Below are 26,276 nucleotides of genomic sequence, written 5' to 3'. Positions count from 1 at the left end.
TAGATTTCGAGCCAGTAGCATCTGCTTCTTTCTGTACCTTATCCTCTGTTCCGGTGCTGAAGGGCTTCCTTCTGACCTCTAAAACTTGTACATGATACCGGTTCTCGTATACTAATATGTAAGATACACTGGGAGCAGTGAGTGGAACCCAATGACATACCTTTAACCTTTGAATTTCCTGTCCTCAGACAACAAAAGCAGGCCACACATTTACAGTAATGTTTCCGGACTTCTTACATTGGGGGCGGTAGGAGTCATAATTAGAGGCTGGCTATTAGATTGGAGGTAATATAATATACAATCAAATTGAGCTTGAGTCTATTTTGAACGAATCAGTGGTCTAATCTCATCAGATGGCCAACCTGTTTTTAACAGTCCCATTATCGGGGTGATTTCTGTGATCAATAGAGGGGCAGCCCTGTATCAGTCACTGTGAAATTACCAAACAGACCTCCAGGAGCAACTGCTCCAAGGATAAGAACATTATTTTAACTTTAAATGAAACACAATGGACCTCATCTTGTGCATCTTGGAATATGCCTTCAACTGGAAGATCATTCACACATATATACCACATACCAAATCTAGTCTCACAACACATTCATGGGAAAGTGAATGAATTGACTTATGAGGGAGTGGGCTGAACAGTTTAAAAAATAGAATGTCTGAGTAAAATGTATTCACCAAACATTAAGACTGTCCATATATTTCTGAGGAGCGAGTAGTCACTTTTGTTCTAGCCCCAACGGACCATGTCCTGGGCTCTACTGTTGGACAGCAAAACAATCTGGTGCAAATAAGAAGAGGACATTATTGCACCGGGGTATGCACTGAAAATGAGAACAGACAGACATTTAGAATTAGATGTGACTGATCCTGTTGTGAAGAGAGATATCAATTAATATAATTATAAAACTTATAGTAAAATTTGAAATGTTGACATTTGGTTACAGGCTTAAAACCTTTCCCCTAAATAGATTCTAAGAGATGTGATCAAGCTGTGAACAAATCTAAAATCAGAATTTCTCATACAATACATAGTATTAATAAATGGTCCGATTCCTAAGACATAATGTTGATTACTAGCACAGTAGGCCAAATATATATTCAGTTCTGGTAATGTTTTTATTGATATGGAGAGGAGTAATGCTAATATCTTCTTACAGAATGTAAGCTTTCAATGAGCTTGATTGCACTGGTGATCAGTTTCCTTGGTGTGTGATGGCTTTTTAAAATTCCTTACCTTCTCTCCTGTACCAATGCAAGGGTATCAATCAAACATCTGTGGATTTACTTATACGTTTCTAAATATGTATTTATCCTTACCCTAAATCAAAAGAACAATTTAGGTTATGATGTATTTAATTTCAATGTCATCTGAAGGGTATGGAATAAGGCAGGCCTTGTGGTAAACCTGGATATGCCCCAGCATGCTAATACCTTTGTTGCTTTTTACTATCTATACCTCTGTCAGTATTTCAACTTCGCCATGGTCAAGCCAGTCTCTGAAGAAAGTTGAAAATCCATTACAAGCTCTATTGACATATATGAATGTTTTGAATGTGCTAAATAATGAAGACTATTGTTCAGGAACAAACTTCCCTACAGTTAATGAATAGGTAGCAATGCTCCAGAGACAAGCATTATTTCCAGGAGTGATCAAAAATGTATATGTAGTACACTTTTAATCAAACATATGTATGTGTGGACGATTAACCCCACTGGGGTATTCCTCAATGGGTGTTAAAAATATGAAAATAACAGACATTAGACATTAAATGACCATCAGTTGTATCCACAATGGGGGTTACGTATTTATATAAAGGAGAACACTACTGCAACCAGAAATCGTATACAATTCAAATTTGTATCTGTGATGTATCTCTGTAACTTTTATGATTAATATTCAATTAATCAAATAAAGTAATTTTGAAGTCATATCCTCAAATTTACAGGGTCAGAGTGTTTAAGGTCAACAACGTTTTGATCCTGTATTAATGCTGGATCACCATCAGGACTTCAAAATACATGCCTGATTGCATTTATTGGTGTGCAAAGAATAAATGCCATCTTATGGGATACGCTTTGATTTGCCGCTATTTTGCCAAAGGAAGGGAAAGAGGAGACTACCGGTCCCAGGAGCCAGAGGGACACTGAGGGTGTGCTTAGCCCTCCCACCACCACCTGCTGAAAAGCGCCTCGTGCCTCCCGCTTCGCCCGAGCTTGCGCCGGGCGAAGCCCGGGCCAAGGGCGGGCCCGTTGTAGCCCGGGGGACACCGGACCGGGCCACCCCCCTAACATCACCAACACAGACCCCTGAAGGCCATTCCTCCATTCTGTGAGTACTAGCAGCAATCTTAAGTACTGTGGGTAATGGCTTGGCGAGAAGTGCGGAATAAGAATCGACAACAGGGGGTTATGTGGCAGGGACTTTAGATAAGTTCATCACAAGGGCCACAAACGTTTTAGAACATGAAATTATCCTTACGGAGCGCCGGCTCTCCCAGGATTTAGCTTTTGCTAAAAGATCTTCTCTTGGGGAATTGGCGAGAGCCCGTACACCAGAGCACACGCCACTCATAACACAAACCATCTTTCCTGAGGGGAGAGTGAATGGAATTTGCACGCAAACAGCTCAGGGAGCGGGATCACTTCCCCCAATTGGCGAGCTCCCGCTGCAGGACAACATGAGCGATGACTCGGTGTCAATATCTGAAACTAATATAGTGGTGTCCTATGTGGAAGGATCAAACTCAAGACAGTTATGTGGGCGCGTGGAAGGAGCAGTTCCCAAAAGGAAACGAGGTGGTGGAACCTCGCAAGGGAGGAAGACCAAGCTCCCGAAGCTCAATAATATTAATACTGAATCTGCCCCCCTGTTCCCAGTACTCTACTAAGTGGTCAACCCATACAACCGATAGTTATTGCTTCTATTGATCCAACCATTTGCCCTGACTCTTCCCCAAACGAGGATGTTCTTTTGACTAAATTGGGCGATCTCCTGCAGCTGTTACAACAGCCCCTTGAGGAGAGACTATCACAAATTGAGTTGAGGCTGACCAAAATTGAAGGGAGCATTGACACTTTAAAGGGCATTAAGGATCAAACAGTTGAACGAAGAGCAATTAACCCAGGAGAAGGCCCTGTGTTAAGATCTAATCATTTGTTGCCGACTTCTGCCCCTGAAAAACGGCCAATATCAACACCATGTACCAACCACTCGAAGGCCACTTTAACGGCAGCTAGCAACACAAATTTTAAAGACCAAAAACAGTTGGGTCGAGAAGCGCGGAGCGATCCTAGGGGTTTGTCAAATGGGAGGACGGCAGTGGATGGTCCACATTGTACTTTACCATGTATTGATATTCCTCCGGAAAGCGTACCATATGTGGTTGTTTTGACATTGGTCCCTAAACTAACTGTTAATGGGACAGAATCATACCCTGAGTTAAAGAACAAATGTATCCACTGGTTGAACCTCTATAGTCCTCTTCCTAGGAATGTGCACTGCCAAGTTGTATTTGCTAGGAGAGTGGGATGGGTAGGAAGTAGAGTCAAAAACGTGGAGGGGGATTGTATTGTAATCAATTTTAAAGATAGAAGGGTGTTTGAATACATATGTAGGGGCTCTGTAACACCAGCCCATTCAAAAATCCATCCTGAGAATCTAAGTTATTTTTATTCCCCTCCAACTAACAGTCCCAATCACTGTCACTGTGGCTCCAACAGGGGATGGGCTGACCATTATGACCCCCAGAATTATGGTGAAGAAATGGGTGGGAACCGGTTCTTGTAAGGTTTCCCAGTAAGTAACAAGTTTAACTCACTTGATCAGGTTGATTGACTGCCTCCGCCCCGTTCATCCCTGAGCTCACTACAAACTGGCCAGAGTACTCAAAGCAGCATTGTTGATTTGTACTCGTTGGTCACCGGTCCACTAAAGGGTCCGACCACTGTTGCTGTAACTAGAAGAGGGTCGGAAGGCTGTAGTGGTGGTCTTAGTATTTTGTCCTGGAATATTGCAGGTATAATGGCCAAGATGGATCTGCCAGACTGGGGAGCTCTTATAGACTCCTATGAGATCTGCCTCCTTCAAGAGACATGGGCCCTTAGTCCGACCCATCGGGTGGGCTTCCTGACTTATTCAGAACTTGCCGTAAGGGACCTAGAGGCAGGCCATCAGGGGGCATGTGTATATGGGTGGGAATTCACTTTGAATGTGAGGTAAAAAGAGTTAACACCCACTAACCAGCTATAATTTGTATCCTTTTAACCTTTAAAAGTCAAAAAAATGGGCCCTCAATAATATTTATTCCCGACCTGTCCAGTATAGTGGTACATCTTCGACCTTGGCCCAATTGGATTCTCTCTTGAAATCCCTACCTGGAGATGTGGCTTTTGCTATTGGTGGGGACTTCAATTGCCACTATGAACCTTTCAAGGGAGGCATGAAACCCATCACCGCCGAAGAAGATGCAATCTGGTCAATTCCTCCCCCAAATACCTATGAGGTAAAGAGATGCACCCCTTTAGTGCTTCAATTGATTTCCCTTACACTGTCCTTCTTTATAAGGGCGTGTAACGGGCACTTTCAGAATGATAACCCAGGGCTCCCGACTTTTAAAAGACTAGATCACGCAACATTGATTGATTATTTCTTAATTAGTATGGAAATATGGCATAAAGTGACAGACTTTAAGGTTGTGGAGTGCTGGGAGAGCGACCACAACCTACTCACCATTATGCTAGATTTCCAAACTAGTAAAAAAGTCCAAGGCCTTCCTATTTCGCCCCGACGTGACCTCAGAATAGTAAATGGAGGAGGCGTATTCGCTGGGCAACATTTGCCCAATCCCCAAATTTAGTGGCAAGTATGTACAAAGCCATTATTCCCCTTATGGAAAAGGCAGCCACCGCCCAAGAGACCATCTCCAATAGTAATACCACCTATGATTTAGGAACAATACACCAGGAGATGGTGGCAACATTGGCGGACTTCTTCTATCGTCCCAAGTCAACCAAGCATAAACTCTGTACTGATAAAGACCTGTGGTTTAACAAGGGTTGTAGGGTTGCTAAACAAACACTTCTATTATCCCTGAAGGGTGGGGATCCCTTACCTATTAAGGCAGCTAGGGATGATTTTAATAAAATTATTACCATTGCCAAATCCGAATGGGAAACACATAGATGGCAAGACATTAAGATCGCCCTTGAGGAAAAAAATCCAAGGGCTTTCTGGAATTTGGTCCGCACTGGGAATTCAGAGGGTAAGACCCATGTGGAACCAAATATCTCTGAGGAATCATGGCGTCTATATTTTAAAGACCTCTATACTATATTGCAAAAAGAGCAATATCAGCCACTAGCATCTCTCTGGTCAGTTGATCCTACTTGAATTATTCCACCTTGTACCGTGGCTGAGGTAAAGTTAGCTCTGTGTAAGCTCCGAATGAACAAAGCACCAGGCCTAGATCGGATCCCTGAAGATTTGTATAAAAGTGAGCAGGTAGTTTGGGTTCCCTACTTACACTCGCTTTTTAATGCAATCTTTCAGGGACTCGAACTACCCAGCACTTTGTCCGGGACTGAGATCATACCCATCTTTAAAAAGGGTCTCCTATGGACCCAGCTAACTATAGGCCAATTAGCCTTATCGATGTATCTCAAAAAATGTATGCGAGGGTAATTGCAGGATTGGATCTGTTATCACGACATCCTGACACCTTTGCAAGCTGGTTTCAGGGCAAAAACCTCTATGCTAGACCAACTATTCAGGCTCCAGCTAATCTACTGGAAGCATGTAGTGTTGAAAGGTGGGAGCCCATATCTAACCTTCGTTGATTTAAAATATGCATTCGACATGGTGGACCGCAGCCAGCTGTGGACCATCATGCTGACTATGGGGGTTCCTCCATATTTATGCGACCAACTCAAACAACTTCACGAAGGTACATTTGCAAGAGTTAGGTATGGTAGAACGGCCAAGGGACAGATCAGTTCCCCGTGGTGAAGGGGGTGAGGCAGGGTTGCGTGTTGGCGCCTACTCTCTTCTCCCTTCTCTTAAATGGATTGATAGACAACCTACTCGCTATCAAGGATATAGACTCCCCTAAATTGTCCCAAACTAGGTTTCCCGATTTGATGTTTGCGGATGACACTCTGCTGTTGTCAAAGTCAGCTCGAGGTATGCAGCGTGTTCCTAACCAATTTGCACAGTTCTGCAACAAAAGAAATCTCGTGATCAACATTAAAAAAATGAAATATATGGTTTTTAATGCTAGATCCACTAACTGCCAACAACCCTTGCTAGATGCTGGAACACTTGAAAGGGTCCCCACCTTTGACTATCTTTGTCTCACATTAACTGAAAAAATGGGGTGGGTCCCCCAGATGGTTAAGGCTAACTTAAAACGTACCCAGTCAGTTGGGGGGGATTCTAAAAATCCACAAGAGTTGTGTTTTAAAAAAGATAAGTCCACCACAGGAAATATACAGGGTCCAAGCTAGATCAGCCTCTCTTTACGGGGCTGAACTGTGGGGACATAAGTCTTATAATGCCCTCACAGTTACTGAAAACAATTTTCTTAGACAACTCTTGACCCTGCCGAAAAGCAGCCCGCTTGTCCCGCTCAGGATGAATTTAAATATTATTCCTGTTGCGGACATCATCTCCACCTGACCACTGTTATACTGGCGGCGGTTTTGGAGCCCTCCTGAGCTGGTTAGCTATAAGGAGGACCTAAAAGTGGTGCTGTCAACACTGGGGGCGATAGTATAACCTGGTTCTCCTATGTAAAACAGTCTTTTAGGACCATAGGCATGGAAAAACTATGGACCGATCCTGAAACATTCTGCCAAGCAATTTCGAAGAAATCTCTGACAAATGTATTAAAAGTGTAATAAACTAACACAGATATTCCAGTTAGCTTCTCAAGCCTAACACATAGATTTCTTGATTTTAAGTGCCACTATGAATTTGAGAGGGGTCCTGATATTATTCATCTGACCCTAGCAAAGAAACTGTTCCTGCAGTTTAGATACAGAACCCTCCCGCTATTCGCAATAACCAACAAGAGGGCAGGAGGTTGTTCTCACCTTTGTCCGGGGAGTCAGATCGAGGACGAAACCTCGATCCATGTTACGCTCTTTTGTGAAGCGTATAAATACCCAAGGCGTAAATGGATCATACAACTCTGCAGGAACCTGAGTGTCAGGAACTACATAGACTTCTTTAGGACTCCAAGGACTGATACTGATCCGGGTTATATGGTTGCAGTATCAAAATTCCTGTTCTCTTTGTGGCTAATCCGCAGAAATTTGCTAAAATCTGAATCATCTACAGTCAATGACTAGGGTGGCAACAATTTATATGCAGAGTATCTGGATACATAATAGATGTATATACATTAATTAGCTGAGGAGGGTGTTCTGGAGGGATCCATACAGGTATCTGGCTGATATGAATGGCTCCATATGGAGTTAAAAGTTTTTAGAGTTTTAAATTTGTATGAAATCTGTATTGTAAATTATATTTTTATAATGGATTTTAGAATTATGAATTCCCATAATAATGATTGTATCTAATGGTATCCTTTTTATTTTGCCCAAATGCCATGCTTACTATGAACTGCTTATTTTTGACCTTGGATTGGTAATCAATTGTTTTTTTTGTGAATGTGCTTTTATGGCTATATCTAGCCGCAATAAACTTCCAATTGAATTGAATTTATGTATAATTAACAACCACTGCAGAGGAAATTGGGAAGAAGAAAAGGGGAAAAATAAAAAAAAGCATAAATCAGATGTATGTACCACTTTGAACAAGAGAATGCAGTTGTACAAAAGTAAAGTGTGATATGTGATAAACATGCCTATAATGGTGTAATTGCGCTATAAAAGTGAATGAACCGCACCAAATCAGGACCCTATTGATTCCTGGATTCCCTTTGACTTATGATCTAAATAATCAAGACTAGCATTTCAAATTCTCTAGTAATAAATTTAACACAATACATTTTCATTTCAAATTTTCAGATTTCTAATAACTTTATTAGCTATTTCTTATAGGAAAACCGAAAAACTAATATATGCCATGCAGTGTACAGAAATATAAGATTTGACATTATATATCAGCTGGGCAAAAACATTGAAAATACACCAATATGAAAAACAAGAAAAATTATCACAAGCAATATACAGGAAGCTGAATTACAAAGTGTCAGCTGATAAAATATATTGTATACTGATGGATATATTTTCTAAATAAATTTAGAGTAATGTTCCCAAACGTGTGTCAATATTGGACATTCATTTCATTTTTTAAAGGAAATCTTGCAAACAGATTTAGCAATGTAAGTGAAACAAACCTATTGAATATCAACAGAGACAAACTGTAATAAATAAAATATTCTAAGTTGTGTTATCATTTTTGTCTATAGCACAAACTTAGGGCAACAAACTGTGAGTTAGCCTTACAATGTAGTAAATTCATTATCCAGTCCACAGAATTGGGGCTATAAAGCAGTAAAGAAGTACCATTCAATGACTTTCCTATTTGTTACATTTAATAATGTCCAGAGATGTCCTTATTTCTTCAAAATGTCATCATCTAATGTAAATTCCTGTAAACATCAGAAATGTTGCAAGTTTCCTTGTCAATGCATGGTGCAGCTCTGATACTTGTGTGCTGGAGAGAATGAATAGAGGGCTAATCCAAAGTAAGTGTGGCAGAAAGAGTTGGAGATTGGGTCATAGTGTAGAGACAGATCTATTCAGCATCCCAGTTGTTGGGTGTGCAGGTAATTCATATCAAAGAAAGGAGTGTTACATTCATTTCAAGGTGGGGGCATTTTCTGGCCTACACAAATCTTAGTGTGGGCTCTGGGTACGTCCATTGCTGAATATTTGTTTGCCATTTTTTAGAACAATTGCCTGCTTTTTGTTTGATGACTTTCCCTCCTCTACTTGTGCTTGTCCTTTCCATGGAGCATACTTAAGAAAACAAAGAATTTTCTTTTTCTTTCAGAACTTCCTGGGACTGCATCTGTTTTCCTGTTTGATCCCTTGTGTGATTTTTCCTCCAAATACTTGCTCCCTGAACATTTGGTGTTGCTTCTAGCCCCAACCTCTATCTCATACATTCCAGCCCTAAACCCTACCGAGCCTGATTTTTATTTTGTTTTTGTTTTTAATATCCCATCTCAACACCCTGATGCCCCTTGCACCCCTATGGTAACTGCACATGCTCCATAATTATTTTTGTTTTTCTTGCCTTTACAAACTCCATTTTAATCACAATATAGTTAGTTATTTTATTGACAACTTCTAGACTGTTGTCCGCCATCTTGGAGTGGTAAATAAAAAATGTGGACAATGTTTTGCAGGGCCAATTTGCATGCACATTCACGTGTGGTGGTGGATGTGGGACATACATAATAATGAAAGGTGGCTCCCTAGCACCATTATGAGCGCATATGAATACATGCATGCACATCATTATGTTCTTTTTCCTTCTTTTTTAAGCCAATGCCACACAACATCAGCAAAAAGCATTTCTTTTTGACAATGCTAAACAAACAAAATTGGCATAAAAGCATTATCAAAGCTAATAGTCAAGTATCAATAGCCAGAAAATGAAACCTACTGGCTTTGCCACTGCTTATAAATTAGAGGGCAGTGTGGTATGAGCTTTGGAAAGGAACAATGTAGCAACCAAATGCTAAATAGTCATCAGTGAGGAAAATCCCTTTTTGGATTTCTCAGGGACATAAAGCCTTCTGAATTAAGGTGATAGAAGGCTTCTATCAAGGGTAAGCGGTGCCCTGGTGCCTTTGACCACCTTTAGAGTACTTCCCTTCTCTCTTAAACTAAGCACCTCTGTCAACCTTTTTGCCATTCACTTGTCTATTGAATCCCTGTTTTGGGCCTTATGCTGATGCCAATCTTTTGAATCATGGGATGATTCTACCTCGTGTTGGTGGACTAACATTGCATATATGTATATTTTTAATTAGAGGTTATGAAAAAGCAGTTCCTCCAAGGTATGACTAAAATAGGGACTTATCAATTTAGTTTAGATTTTTCTAGTTGCAGTGAAAAGGTCGATGGAAACATTTACCAGATATTACTGTTAAATTTGTACATCCTTCTTTAGACTTACATGCGTCTCTGTTACAAACCTATCACTCCAAAGGTCCTGCAATCTTTTATTTGTCATAATCGGTTAACTGATGTTTACTTTTTGAATCAGAACCTTGCTTTCGTCTTCATGTTCTGAAATATATTTACATTGCATTGTGCTCCTTTAGTTTTTATATTGCATCCCCTAACAAATACACTGTAAGTTTGGGCTGTGCAATTTATATTATGGGAAGTGGTATTGTAGAAGGAGTTTGAACAGGTCTTGTTCCCATATATATTCTGCCAGTGAATTCCTCCCAGACTTCCTTCAGGAACATGCATTTACCTGTAAAATATTAAGAAATGTTCTTGTTTTAACACATAATTTCTGACATTGGCGTTCAGAATGTGTTATGCACAGATCTACCGTACATTTCAGAGGTGTGTGAATTACTAAAGTGTCTATATTTGTTGTCATAAATTATATGTGTTCAAATCTGAAATATGTTTTATGTTATCTCCTGTCTAGATTCCATTGACTGCTTGAAGTGCCCTGTGTGGAGTTGGCCTAGTACCTGGAAAGATCAGTGCATTCCAAAGACTATAGACTTCCTCACATATGACGAGCCCTTAGGGGGCACCTTGGCAGCTCTTAATGTTTTCTTCTCTTTGATAACAATGGTCATACTAAGTCTCTTCATTCATTCCAGGGAGACTCCCATTGTCAAAGCAAACAATCGCTCCCTGAGCTACCTTCTGCTACTATCCCTCACTGTGTGCTTTCTATCCTCATTGGCTTTCATTGGTTATCCCACGGCCAAGAAGTGCCTCTTGCGTCAAGTGGCCTTTGGCATCACTTTTGCTCTTTGTATCTCCTGCATTTTGGCCAAAACCATCATGGTGGTCATTGCCTTCAATGCCACCAAACCCAACAGTGAACTAAGACGATGGGCTGGGCCTGAGCTCTCTTTTGGTATCATCAGCATCTGTACACTCATCCAGGTACTTCTATGCGCCTTTTGGTTGGCTTTCATACCTCCTTTTCCAGAATATATAATCCACACTCAGCCTGAATACATAATAGTTGAATGTAATGAGGGGTCTCACATTGCTTTCTGGTGCATGCTGGGATATCTTTGGCTGCTTGCCTCCATCAGTTTCATTGTTGCATTCCTAGCCAGAAAACTGCCTGACACCTTTAATGAAGCTAAGTTAATCACCTTCAGCATGCTGGCCTTCCTCAGTGTGTGGCTCTCATTTGTTCCAGCCTACCTCAGTACTAAGGGCAAGTACATGGTGGCCATGGAAATCTTCTCTATCTTATGCTCTAGTTGTGCCCTAGTCTGTTGTATATTTTTCCCAAAGTGCTACACCATCCTTTTTCAACCACAGAAAAATTCCAGAAGGCATCTCTTGGACAAGGGAAGAGGATAGTAGGACTGGTTTTCTCTCACAAAAGATTCATTCTTTGACCAGTGGTAACTGGAGCTGGGAGTCATGCATGCCCCTGAACTGGCTCTTAGTGTCCCTTGTTTCTGATTCTGGTGATTGTACCCCTGAGAATATTACTGTTTCCCATTCATTTCTTTTTTTTGGTAACTGAATGCAGGAGTGAGAATCCTATCAGATGTCTCAAGTAATGTATGCCACATCATTTGATATGCACCACATTCACAGCAATTAAAAAGACTGAGCAATGATGACAACACATTGATATATTCAATACAGGGATGGCAGATGTAACACAAAGGACAAGTTAAGGAGACTGCTAATAAAGCTTTGAAAAAATATGTAAATAACTAACTTTAATTGCTGTACCCTGAGGCTTCCATTTCAATAACAAACCTCAGTAATAAACAAAACAAAATTATATAAATAATGATTAAAATGTTTCTCATCATCCAGTCGAGCCAAATGTTTGTTTTTGTTTTTATAATTTATGTATCTCTTTATACATTTGTTTCAAGGATTTATGTATTCGAAATGTGCACTTTGGAAGGCAGCTCAGGGCATTCATGCAAGATGAAGAAGAAAAAGCAGTGGCTAGATGAGGACCCAGCCAGAAGACTCCCAGCTGAGTCAATTGAGGATAGCAATTGAAGATAGAAAATGTAGATTATTATGGGGAGTTGTTGAGCAATGTATGGACTGCAAGATAGAGGTGATTGACAACCGATGACTGAGGTCTTCTCTCAAAAAACGAAAACATGACTGGGCGTATTCAGGACTTGCATCTTAATAATTAGCAACTTTTAATAATCTCAGTAGATATTGAAAGATCACACTTAAAGATGTACTCAAGATTTATGACTGAGGTGAGTGGCGCAATGGAATTGACAGAGGATGGCACACAGGCACTAGGGAATATGTTTAAACAAATCAGAGCTTCATGGTCAATTTGCCCTGGTCTACAATAAATGGTTAAATTGAGGATTTTCACAGCTATCCTGTGGGTGCACTTAAAATGGTTGAGCAGCCTTCTGCTTGTTGGGTAGCAAAAGATGTATCCATGGATGAGCCTATTCACCAAAAATATAAAGTTTGAAATGGGACAATTCACTGATGGAAAGCTAGTGTAGACAGTTAAGACTGGAACATATGAACTCTCATGATCGGTTGAAGATTTCAAAGGCAACATCTTCCCAGGTGGGCGTTGGGCAATTTGTAGAGAACAACATAGAGACAGTTGACGTGCTGAAGGACAGTGCAGCTAATAGAAGACTTGTGTGAAAGAAAGAAGACTGGGGCTGCCTTTTATAGAATTTGTATCTTAACACTGGCCATGGTCCTTGTTATCCTGAGAGGATACTGAGACATCACAGTCTTAGATGATGTCAAGATTTGCTACTGAGGTATGCCTTGGAGTTAGTGCTATGGGAGGATGCATGTCAAAATATCAGGGACACAATTTTATTGTGTCAAAATATTGAGTACCAAAATATTCTAAAGCTAGGTAAGCATAGATACATGTAACATTTGGAATTGAACATCTATACTTACCTCTGTGTACTTGGGATTGAACATTTATACTTACCTCTGTTTACTTCACAATATTAATATACTTGATATTTAGTTAAGGATATTTCAGCACATCAGTTATTTGTTAGTATAGATGGAGGATATGTAGTGGCATTGGAGAACGTTTGTGTGTTCAATTTCATTGAGGCCTCTTATGCCTGAAACAAGCACTGGATTGTTGGATGTGATGGAGGGATCAATGGATGGATGAATGGATGGATGGATGAATGGATGGATGGATGGAAGGATGGATGGACGGGTGGATAGATGGATGGATGGATAGATGGTTTGATGAGTGTGTTAATGTATGGATGAATGCATCAGTGAGTAAATCAATGATTTTATTTATAAATGAATGGATGAGTTAGTGAGTGTGCAGTAGATGTGCCACTGTTTATAATAAAAAGTGTTTTCCTGTAGATGATTTACACTTCCCTTTCTGTTGTAGGCACACTATGAAATGCTGTGTGCATGTTGTATCCATATGTTAATTGAAATCCTGGAAAATGCTGAACACACCCCCATCCTGACAGACCTCCATTGGCAACTCTTCTGGGTGCACATCATCTTTAAAACCAGCTGCATTATTTACAAAGCCATCCCAACTAGCACACCTGCATATCTTTCAGACAAGCTCACCAACTAAGGCGGATCTTAGCAAACCTCCAGCCATGTTGCCAGTAGACTGGAGATGAAGAAGTGTAAAGAAGAAAACAAAAGCAGCAGGACTTTTCTAACTATGCACCCATTATCTGGATAATTATCCCTGTATCCACCAGGACTGCCCCAGCAATCCTCCAATTTAGGAAAGAGTTGAAGACACACTGTTAGAAATGGGATTCTTTGTTGGCTGAGGTATGCACCCAGGCCAGACAAGAACCATCACTTTTGTCAGAGTAGGCTAGATACCCACTAACAGATAACATGTGATCAACCTCTGGTAGCTTGTCATAGGACAGTCAAGCTTATATAAAGAGGCATTGTGTAAAGTATTTGAGCAACACATACACACCCAGTAACACAATGAATACACCACAAAAAGGTTTAGAAAAATATAGACTATTTACCCGAGCAAAATATAACCAAACCGACAAAATTCGAATCAATAAAATCAAGATATGATTGTTTAAAGCTGAAATGCAAAAATAGTGTGTGTAAGTCTCTAGCGGTCAAAAGGTTATTTGAGGTCACAAGGGACCAATGCATATCCAAAGTTCAGGTCATCCGCGATCACCGGCAGGCCCGCTATAGGACCCACACAGGTCCCGATGAAGAAACACCTTGAAAGGAGATTTTGTCAGCATCGAAAGTCTACTGCATCATTTTTGAGCCACTCAAAGGGGGTCCTGCATCATTGTCAAGCTCTGTTGAAGTGAATTCAATGCATCATCATCGAGCCACGCAGAGCATCACCATCAAGATACGTGGCTGTGGAACTACTGTCACCAAACACCCTCTACATCAGCGTCAAAGGGTGATGTGGTGGAATTTCTCTCACAGTTGATGCAGTATGTCAGTTTTTGAAAACATCAGTTGAGGAAGCAACATTTGGGTCCTAGAACCTGGAGGTGCTACCTAAGGCAAGGGCAGGACTACCAGAAGGCAGAGTCCAAATTCACCAGCAGAATTTCAGTAAGTCTTTTGTGTCCCTGACACAGGAGGCAAGACAGCAAGCACTTGGAGATCGCTTGGAGGGAAGGCAGAGTCCTTCCAGTAAAGTAAGGGAGGAGCAGGAGGCAGGGTGACAAGGAGGAAGGCAGTCCGTCCAGAAGTCAAGTCCTTTAAGCAGCACAGCAGTCCTTCTGACAGAGGTTCAGTTCAAGATCCGAAAGTGTCTACTTTTAGGGGCCAAAGATTCAGCACTTATGCCCAAATGTCCCTTTGATTTTGGCGGTGACTTCAAAGAAACTCTCTGAATTGCTCATATCCCTTCCAACACAGTCCTGTCTGCAAGGCTATATGTGGGAAATACATCAGTGTTTGTGTCTGGGCAGGACACTATCTATTGAAGTGTCAGTCCCTCCCATTTCTCCCTACCCAGCAAGACCCATAAGAATGCAGATGAATGCAAGTATAGCTGTCACCCAAGCCAGGTGTTTATTAGAGACAGGCTGCAGGCACAGAGCAAAGCTAGGAGCAAATTAATATTTACTTTCTGAAAGCTGCATTTCTAAAATAGTAATGTCAAATCTACCTTTTCCACTAAAGAGGTTTTATCATTACCATTCCAAAAATATGAAACATGATTTAGCTATTCTTTTCTAATTAGAAATTACAGCTTAAAAGTTTTTGGAATTTCCAGTCCTAGCCTATTAGAGGAGTAGGCCACACAGTAGTGAAAAACACATGTAGGTGCTTGTCAATACCAGGGCATATAAAACTTAAAGGAACACATCCTACCTTTTAGTTACAACGTACCTGCCCATAGGGCTACCTGGGAACCACCTTTGGGGTGGCCTGTGTGTAATAAAATGGGAGTATAAGGCTTGGTATGTGGTTTTAAATGACAAGTCAAAGTGGCAGTAAACTGCACCCAAAGGCCTTGTAATGGCAGGCCTGAAACAGGTTTGAAAGACTACATATGTGGGGAGCAAAATCAGTGCAGCAGGTCTACTAGTAGCATTTAAATTACAGGACCTGGGTATATGGTATACGACTTAACAAGGGACTTACAAGTAAGCTGAATATATGCCAAACAGGTGTAAACCAATAACTTTATGTTTAGGGGAGACAGCACAGGCACTTTAGCAATGGTCAACAGAGGTGAAGTGCCCAGAGTCCTAGAGCCAACAAAAATAGAGTCAGTATAAAAGAGTAGGAGGAAGGTAAAAGGTTTGGGGAAATCCTGCAAACAGAGCAGTTTCCAACACTGACCTCTTTAAACACCCTGGCAGTGAGGGGATTAACTAAATATGATTGATGGGGACCCCATCTTCCCGAGCCCTTGTACTTTTTTTACAAAGAGAGTCCTGTAGGTGGATCCAGGTGCTAATAGGTACCTCAAAACTGCACATTTTGCAGCCAATTGTCAGGTCACATGCTGATGAGGCCAATGTGCCTTCTTCCTTTACACCAAAAGTGGGAAGACCAATGGAGACCTTCCCTGTCAGGGGCTATAGTAAAGGCAAACCTGAGAATCAGCACTCTAGAGATTCAAGAGTTCCTACATATGAGGCACTTTGCAAATTATTTACAAAAACATACAGAAGGAGTTTCAGGCACAAATGGAAGGGATACCAGTAAGGCAAAGGTGCACATTTTAATAATGAGGGAACTGAACACAAGCGTACCAGCCTGACTATATGCTTCTGGGCAGTGTTCACAAATAAAAAAGGTAGAAAACAGGTAAACAGGGCAAAGAGAAACACGCAATGGGGCAAGTTAAGTTGAACAGGTTCATAGGAATAGCCACAGGATGAAAGGTAAATCATTCTGAGTAAAGAAAAATACAAAGAATAACAGCACAACAGAGAAGTACATGAAGATAGAAAAACTAGTCAATATAATACAGAAATTAAAAACTCCCAGATCACTCTCACACTAGTTAACTTGAGCCAGTCCTTCAACATTACGCACACTGGCTCATTCACAAACACAATGAAGACCCACACACATACACAGACACAGTAGCCCTAGACACATACTCCTATTTGGAGGATACAATGGATGAAAAAAGTTACTAAAAACAGACTCACAGGTTTGGCCAAATTTCAAACTCACCCCAAATATCGACTGATTGCTCTAAAGCAGGCAAAGTGGATGGTCACATGACCTGGTGACCGCTACAAAGCTTACTCCGTGTGTAAACGTAGAACCCCCAATAGGTAAGGATGCTAAAAAACCCACAAAATGTCTACAATAAAAACAAACACATTTGTAACTAAGCGATATATTATGCCACTAAGTGTTGTTTGAATACACAATCTGACACTTATGTACACTGTTGTGGGTTTATTATTTGATAGAATCGTGTAACAGTTTCAATTCAAGAAAATATAATAGAAAATGAATCCAGCATAATTGGTGTATTCCTTAGATATTCCAAATTATATAATTATTTAAATGAGCTGCTCTTCTCCTTTTCCTGTATCTCCTTCAATGCCTTATTCCACAGGGGCACAAGCTGGTATAAAAGTGAACCCAGCAGAATGGTTGAAAAATGAGATGTAAAGGTAGTGGAGCACTGTCACGAGAAATCAACTTCCAAATCAGGACAGGAGGCAGACACTGTATGACTGACCCCAGTCTGAGTCCAACCTTGAGCATCCAGCTCCAGGACCTACTAGGTACTGCACTCTACTCTACTCAGGTATACTGCGCATTTCCCTGATTCATTGTGTCCTACTATGATGCATTGTGCTCTAACATGCTGTACTGTGCTCTACCCTGCTGTCCTGTGCTCTACCCTGATGCACTGTGCTCTTCCAGGCTGTACTGTGCTGCTCTAACAAGCTGTACTGTGCTCTAGCAAGCTGTACTGTGCTCTAGCAAGCTGTACTGTGCTCTAACAAGCTGTACTGTGCTCTAGCAAGCTGTACTGTGCCCTAACAAGCTGTACTGTGCTCTAGCAAGCTGTACTGTGCTCTAGCAAGCTGTACTGTGCCCTAACAAGCTGTACTGTGCTCTAGCAAGCTGTACTGTGCTCTAGAAAGCTGTACTGTGCTCTAGCAAGCTGTACTGTGCTCTAACAAGCTGTACTGTGCTCTAGCAAGCTGTACTGTGCCCTAACAAGCTGTACTGTGCTCTAGCAAGCTGTACTGTGCCCTAACAAGCTGTACTGTGCGTGCTCTAGCAAGCTGTCCTGTGCTCTACCCTGATGCACTGTGCTCTTCCAGGCTGTACTGTGCTGCTCTAACACGCTGTACTGTGCTCTAGCAAGCTGTGCTGTGCTCTAGCAAGCTGTACTGTGCTCTAGCAAGCTGTACTGTGCCCTAACCAGCTGTACTGTGCCCTAACAAGCTGTACTGTGCTCTAGCAAGCTGTACTGTGCTCTACCCTGATGCACTGTGCTCTTCCAGGCTCTACTGTGCTCTAACAAGCTGTACTGTGCTCTAGCAAGCTGTACTGTGCTCTAGCAAGCTGTACTGTGCTCTACCCTGATGCACTGTGCTCTTCCAGGCTCTACTGTGCTCTAACAAGCTGTACTGTGCTCTAGAAAGCTGTACTGTGCTCTAGCAAGCTGTACTGTGCCCTAACAAGCTGTACTTTTCTATACCCTACTGTACTGAGCTCTTCCCTGCTGCACTGTGCTTTACTATAATGTATTGTTCTCTACCCTGCTGTGCTTTGCTGTACCATGTGTTACTGAACTCTCCCCTGCTGCACTGTGCTTTTTGCTGCTGCACTGTCAAATTCCTAGCTGCACTGTGATCTACCTTGCTGTATTGTGCTCTCCCTGGCTCTACTGTGCTCTAACATGCTATACTATGCTCTACCATTGTGTTCTGTGATCCAATCTGTTGCCTTATGCTCTACCTTGTTGCCCTGTGTTCTACCATGCTGTTCTGTGCTTTACCCTGCTGCATTGTGCTCAATCCTGCTTTACTGTGCTCTACCACACTGCCCTGTGCTATTTCTTGCAGTACTGTACTCTATCCTGCTGTGTGGTGCTCTATTATGATGTATGGTACTCTACCCAAATGCAGTGTCTTCTACCTTGCTGTTTGGATTCTAAGATCATTTTTTAGGGGAAGTGTTAGTGTAACAGGAATCGCTTCCATAGGGTGAGATTAAAAGATTAATTTAAGAGGAATTTTTGTTGTAACAGGAATTACTCCCACAGAGTGGTTTGGACTATGGCCAGTTGCAGATGGTTTTATCCGAGAGATTTTGTATGCCGCATGAATTGTATTAGGATAGAAAGTGCTCACCAAGCCCCCCCATTAAACCGCATCGCTGCGGTGGCTATTCCGCCGCAGCACTAAGGGGGCGGGGCGGCCGCTCGGCGGCCGCATGCTGACGACGGAACCGCTCCGTCATCAGCCGCGGTTGGGCTGTGCTCATAACGGTGCGGTTCCGTCATGGCCCCGTCCGCTCAATAGAACACGCTGCGCAGGTGTGAAATCAGCGCTGCGCAGGCGCGAAATCAGCGTCATCAGCACAGCACCACCGCAGCTGATGACAGAGCGGTTCCGTCATCAGCATAGAAAGGGTTAATATTAAATCCCATGATTTTCCCAGCCCACAGTAAAGTTTTACGCTTGTGATGAAAACTATTTGAACACTTGAAAGGTCAGTGTAATTCCTGTTAGGAGACCATCATGTATTTGAATTCCATGATGTTAGTTGAAAACTGGGATTTTTATCATTTGCAGTGTATGAAGATAACCACCGAAACATGCTTATTTTTTCCTGCCGCCTCCCTGCTATGTTGTTTGACTGTTTTCCATCCCCCATCCTTGGCTCTGGCATACTTTCTTGTTGTTCCCCATTTTCAATCCATACCTGGCAATACTACTTATTACAGTGCCAACATATTGGTAAAAGACCCTCTGATACCTATACCATTGTTCTGTTTTCATATCGTTGACAGTTCTTTACTTGCTATTTTCATGGCATTGCATGCTGGTGAATGATTACATAACTTTAATAAAATGCTTTAAAAAGTGTTGGTAACATTTCCTGGGTTCACCTTTGTATAAAGACAGAACTCAAGTATAATTATGTCTTGTCATTTTTTGGCTTTTCACCTGAACTGTTTAGTAATAATTATGCTGGTTTTAGATGACACGTGTTGGAATTTATCACAATTATCAAAATGGTGAAGTTGCATTGTCAGACTTCTGATATCTGCTCTTCGAGATGGTACACAGAAGCATATCTTTGGAAGTCTTCTATACGGTATTCCACATTTCTCCACCATCAGAAAACCTTGTGCTGCCTGGTGATGTGGCTGACCATGCCTGCAATAGTAGACCAGAGGATAGCAAGAGGTTGCCATCTGAATGGATTCCATCCCACTGGGCTCTTCAGACCTGGAGATATCCTGATTGGTGGCATCTTTCCAGTTCACGTGGACAGGGTGTACCTCCCAGACTCCTCGGCCAAAACCTTCCACACAATGCCCCTGCGTCTCACTTGCCAAAGGTAAGATATATGTTTTTCAGTTTAAAAAAGCTTTATTTAAACAATGAGGCACAATACAAAGGCCACAACAAAGGCCATGATTAAGAAAGTAGAAATAATAAAGAGGAAAAAAGGTTAAAAGAGAGACAGAAGTAGAGCAAAATATGAAACACAAAAGTTTAGTTTAAAGACCAGGAATCAGAAAAGGAGATAAGAAGATGAGGTGACACAGGCATAGAAAATTAAGGGTAAATCACTGTAAATATTATACGAATAGTGAGGTCATATAAATTGAAGGCGGTTAATAATTCTCTGCAGAATCAGTAGATATGCATAGAGTCTTTTTAGAAACATTATTCAAATAGGTTGTTATTGGAAACCAAAACGTTTCTCTAATGCCAGTGTTTGAAATGGGGTCTGTATTTGGAAGAGTGATGAACCCTATCCAAGTAGGAACCGGCACTCTAGTAACGGTAAGTGAAATACATACCCTAAATTAACCTGTGCTTGTATTTTTTTTTGTTTTGTATTTACAAGTATTTGTAAAGCGCAACATTCATCGCAAGGGACATCATGGCGCTAGGACTGAGCAGAGTGTGGTGCGCGTTATTGTGAAACTATTATTTGGTAGATCAGTATCTAGGAAACAAGAACGTTTTCTTGCCTTCTGGTAGCTTGGCACAGAAGAGATAGGCTTAATTTAAGAGGCAATGTATATAGTATTTGTGCAGCACTTATTACAATAAAATAGTGACAAACACCACAAAAAAAAATCCACACCAGGTTAGACAAATTGGGCTTAATGTAAAGAACACATCAAGACAGAAACAACAAAAATCTAATAAGTAGAAGCAGAGGTATTCATTTTTAAAGAATATCTTGAATTAGCTCAGAGTTATGCTCCAACTGGGGCTATCTTGTCACGCTAGACCGGATCAAATCTGAAAAGTCTACTTGACTATGATGAGGCATGGGTTGGATACGGTAGCCAAACAGGCCTGCTGAAACAGTACCTTAACGGAGAACAATCCACAAAGTCAAGGAACAGCTGCGAGGAGCATGGGACGGGATAAGTTGGTGTCGATCTGAAGGATTGTAGACGGTGTGTTGGTTCTGAATCACAAATCCTGGTCCTGTGTCAATGTAGATGGCCCGCAGATGAAGGTAACGCCTCATCTTCAAGCCGTGCTATTGATGCTGTGGAGTCTGAAGAAGCGATGAGTCAGCTTTAAAGGCAAATGCATTGTTTCAACCAGTGCGAATCAGGCAATACGTGAATTTTTGCAGAACACTATAGGAAAACTTACCATCAAGGGCCCAGGGCTAAATTGGCACCACTTGGCAGGGTAAGACGCACAGAAGGTAGTGTCCAGGAAATCCAGCAGAGTATCAGTCCTTTCAGCAGCACGGCAGTCCTTCTTCCTAGCACAGTGTCCTCAGGTCCAGAGTGTGTTGAGTTGATGTTATTAGGGTTCCAGTACATATACCCAGTTGTCCCTTTGAAGTTGGGGGGCTTCAAAGGGAGGGCTTTAAAGTGCACGAGGTCCCTATTTTCCCTGCCCTGGCTACAGACTCACTACAAGGGGTAGCTCTTTGTGTGGGGACAGGCACATTCCTATTCAGGTGTAGGTGTCGGCTTGTCCCTCCTATCTTGCTCAGGAAGGCCCATTAGCCAGGTGATGGGCCATCAGGATGTGAATGACACACCTCAGCTCCCTTTGTATGTGACTGTCTGGAGATAATGCACAAACCCCATATGTCACCCAACCCAGAAGTGTATTCAGAGATATTCAGAGGCACAGAATGGTTCAGGTAAGAAAATGCCAACTGTCGAAAGGTGATACTTTCAGAATTACAATTTAAAATCTGACTTCATCATAAGTTATTTTAAATTGTGAGTCCAGAGACACCAAAACTGAACTTCTATCTTGGCCCAATTGGAAATTACAGTTATAGGATGAAATAAGGTAAACCCAATGTTAACCTATAAGCAAGATTGGCCTCGCAGTAGTGAAAAACATATGTAAAGAGTTTTTCACTACTTGGACATGTAAAACTTAAAAGTACATGTATAACTTTTTAAATACACTGCACCCTGCCCTGGGGCTGACTAGCGTGTAACTTAGGGGTGACATATGTAAAAGAGAAAGGGTTGGGCCTGGAAAGTGAGGTAACCTGCCAGGTTGAAAATGGCAGTGTGAACTGCACATACAGGCTCTGCAATTGCAGTCCTGAGACAGGTTTAAAGGGCTACTGAAGCGGGTGGCACAAACAGTGCTGCAGACCCACTAGTAACATTCAATGTACAGGGCCTGGGAAAATGTAGTGTACTTTACTAGTGATTTATAAGTACATTCAATGTTCCAATTGTAGACATGTCAATGTTACCTTGTTCTAGGGAAAATACCTCTGCACTTGAGCATTGGTCAGCAGTGGTGAAGAGCACAGAATCCTAAAGCCAGCAAAATAAAGTCAGCAAAGCAAGAGATCTGGGGCCCAAAAGTCTGGGGAAACCACACCAAGGACACCAGGTCCAAAATGTGTCCCCCACAGCTGAAAGTGGGGAGAGCTACCCAACCCCTTCGTAGTTCTCTTCAATAAGGCCACAAAGTAATCAACCAAGTAAGATCAAAGTCCCTCTCCTATTGAAGCTCAATCTTAGGTTTTTGATTATAATAAGGAAGGGACTGAAAGAGGTGTATGTATGAGGGAGGATTTCAGAGAAAAAGTAAGATATCCTCAATTGTGAGGTTTACTGATAGAAGTTTTTAGGGATATTAATCGGAACGGACTCACTTTATCAAACTACACATCCACCTTCTTATGGTATTAAAAGTATGATGTTCACCTCTTATCAGTATTTCAAACTACAGTGTATCCAGCTCTTAAGGTATCACCTGGTGAGTGTTGAGATGGAACATCTAGAGAAGAGCTGAGGATATGTTGAAAGATTTGCATCAGAAATCTCAAGAAATGTGCATTTAGTACTTCATTTTTTATTTGGAGTCTTAGATCAAATGTATCAGAACTTCAGCTATAGGAGAACTTCACATTGGAACTGTGTGGTTAACATGAAAATACTGCAGAATTGCACATTATGAAGTATTGCTAATTGTCAAGAAAGTATGTAGACTCACATCAAATGGAAACAGTTTAATATTTTCTATGTACAACGTTAAACATATTGTCAAATGTAAAGACAAACATCCAGAAGTACAAAGGCATTTTGTTATCGCAAACCCTGCAACTCACAAAATCACAGGGTTTACAATCACAAAATGTTTTTTCCATTTACCAAACCAGTTTGGCAATTTAGACAAGCCTTTGAGACTCGCAAAATATGTGTGCTATCTGTGCTGAATAGTTATATTCAAGATCTGTACCACATTGTATTTGTGTTTTCTGTGTTAGAAAATGTTTGTTGTCAGTTTTTAGGCCTTTGTTTCCTAACAACATCTTTCATTATGCCGTGGAGGTATGCAAATTTGTATTGTTTCCAACGGATGAAATGATATGCAATAAGATTTATCAATTTTTGGAACATCTATTTTGGAATCAGTGCGTGTCAGGTGGGTGGTTCAAAAAAGTTTTGATCTTTTCAAAATATATATTAGGAACCTGGATCATTCCTGGTGGTTGTCCTAAATTAATGCAATACCTATTTCTTAAGTTTGTTTTAGAAAATTTAATTTTGTATTTTTTACACCCTGTATGTTGCACTATGCACATTGCCCATTTGTGGACAGGATATTGAATGCATTGATGGTCACCATTGATGGAAATGATGACTCCAAAACTAGACTCACGAACTGTTTGACCGAATTAGCAACCTGGATGCAGGACCACTGTCTTAGACTAAACGCCGACAAATCCGAAATCTTACTGTTCGGCAGAGGCATACAGGCCTGGGACAACAGTTGGTGGCCAAGTGACTTGGGTTTGCCTCCCAACCCCACTGCTAAAGCAAAAAACTTAGGTATAACACTGGATAGGGATTTATCCATGAAATCCCATGTTTCTATAACTTGTGGAAGGAGCTTTGGACTTTTGAAGTTGCTTAGACGTGTCTTCCCCTGGGTGCCAACGGATTGCAGGAAAACCTTAGTCCAGTCACTACTGATGAGTAGGCTGGACTACGGTAACTCTCTGTTTGTAGGAATGGCGGATTATCTCTTTTCTAAATTACAGCTGGTTCAGAATGCCGCTGCTAAAGCCATCTGCAATAAAAGAAAATATGATTCAGCTAAAAGTTGCATGCGTGAGCTTCATTGGCTCCCAATGCGGCAACGAGCCATCTTTAAGCTGTTGTGCATTTCTCATAAGGTACTCCACGGCACAGGCCCCACCATCCTACACGACAGGGTCAGATTTCATAAACCCTCTAGACACCTACGATCTATGACGTTAGGAAGAGCAGTCATCACCCGAGCTCGTACTGTCAGGATGGGAGAGCGGGCCTTCTCTCACATTGCGGCAACAAAGTGGAACGAGCTACCCCCTAAAATTAGAACAAATGACTGCTTTGTCTCATTTAAGAAACAATTGAAAACATTCCTCTTTCCCAGGCCAGATCAATAACTTTCAATCAGAGCTGATGTCAAATCACTTGCAACTTCCTTCAGCGCCGTGATGTCCTTTCAGGATGAATGTTAGCGCTTTACAAATAAATAAAATACAAATACAAATTGATCAAGTTTCTATGTTATACTTGTTGTTTTTTACTATGGCACACAGTTTCCCCTTTTAGTGTCAGCTGGGAACAAGCATGCATCTATGGTCAGATGTATGGCAGATAGTATAAAGGGTTTTAGAATCATGGACATTTTTATGTGATGTTTATGCATTTTTGATCATTCTCCATGTGTTACCCTATTTAAAGGTTGTACTTATAGAACTTCAGTTATTTAACATGCTCTACATGATGCTCTGCGTATTGTCACCTTATATAGTAATCAATGGTTTTAAAAAGATGTATGTATTAGCTTGGTGATTCATATTGATTTTAATACATATTATGTATTTTTGTTTTATTATGTTATGTGGACCTCCACAGGAGTTCCATATCATGCTGAAACTGTTCTGTATCACAATTAGTATGGAATGTGAAAAGGGTGTTCTCTCCAAATTGTAAGTCACAATTGTATATATCAATGTTTTGCTACTGCAGTTGCAAACCATTGATCTGTTGCAGACACCTCAAAGGAATAGAATTTAGCTCTCAAAGGGAAAGTCATCCCTAGACTCACCTTCTCTTTGTGGATCATGTCAGGTGACCCCAGCAGAAGCTGGTAGTGGGGACCACTACCTTCTTCTCAACATAAATTCCCAAATAGGAAACTTAAAAAAAATATATGACTAATTTCTTCAAGGAAATCTGGCTGGTTTAAAAAAGAATAAATGCAAAGACATAGATGGTAGTTTTCTTCTTGCTGGCCACATTCCTTCTATTTAGTAGCTAATAATATTGGTCCACAAATAGTGACCCTTTGAGTTATTATGCATTAGACAGGTTGGTCTGTGACCCATGTGACTAGACATTTTGTGATGCAACCTATAACTACATTGGTCACGTTGCAAAAATATAAGACAGGTTACAATACGTTAATGGCAATCTTACAACTTTTTTCAACCTGTCTCTTAGTGCAATTAACCCATAAATGTGACAATAAGTACAGCTTTGAGAACGGGGAAAGCATTTGATGGGCTCTTTTTAGTCATTGAGCCATCCTTGGATGACTCATTTGTGTATTTGATATTTTTGTTCCTTTTGAGTGTGTAAGAAGAGGGGCTTGCGGTAATGACAGGGGAAATTGGCTGCCAATTGTCAGAACCGCTACTTCAAAATTATTGAAATCTGGTTCTTTGTTTTTTTAATTGAAATGATTTCTGGAGCACCGATTCAGACATTCAAAGGGAACGGCTGCTCCCAGAAATGATGCTAAAGTATAATGCTTTTTGCGTGATATTGTAATTTGATCACCCATTTACTGGGATGCAGGATGGTGTAGTGTCTACAACAGGAGGGTGACATAGAATTTCCAATGTAAAAATATGGTTGATGGGCTAAGACA

General features: G+C 41.1%; 2 protein-coding genes across 2 annotated transcripts in view; both read left to right on the top strand.

The window, feature by feature from the left end:
* Nucleotides 1-11,556, top strand: part of LOC147678523 (vomeronasal type-2 receptor 26-like) — a 78,744-nt gene extending 67,188 nt beyond the window's left edge. The window contains exon 5 of the mRNA XM_086945668.1: nucleotides 10,652-11,556. Within this exon, the coding sequence (XP_086801794.1) occupies nucleotides 10,652-11,556 (905 nt within the window). The remainder of the gene's footprint in view (nucleotides 1-10,651) is intronic.
* Nucleotides 11,557-20,038: 8,482 nt separating this feature from the next.
* LOC147678522 (extracellular calcium-sensing receptor-like) overlaps nucleotides 20,039-26,276 on the top strand; it is a 74,823-nt gene continuing 68,585 nt past the window's right edge. Inside the window, exon 1 of the mRNA XM_086945667.1 lies at nucleotides 20,039-20,226. Within this exon, the coding sequence (XP_086801793.1) occupies nucleotides 20,039-20,226 (188 nt within the window). The remainder of the gene's footprint in view (nucleotides 20,227-26,276) is intronic.

Source organism: Lissotriton vulgaris, chromosome 12 (genome assembly GCF_964263255.1).
Source record: "Lissotriton vulgaris chromosome 12, aLisVul1.2, whole genome shotgun sequence".
In the NCBI taxonomy this organism is placed as follows: Eukaryota; Metazoa; Chordata; class Amphibia; order Caudata; family Salamandridae; genus Lissotriton; species Lissotriton vulgaris.
The sequence above is the reverse complement of the archived record's forward strand: the minus strand, read 5'-3'. Positions and strand labels throughout refer to the sequence as shown.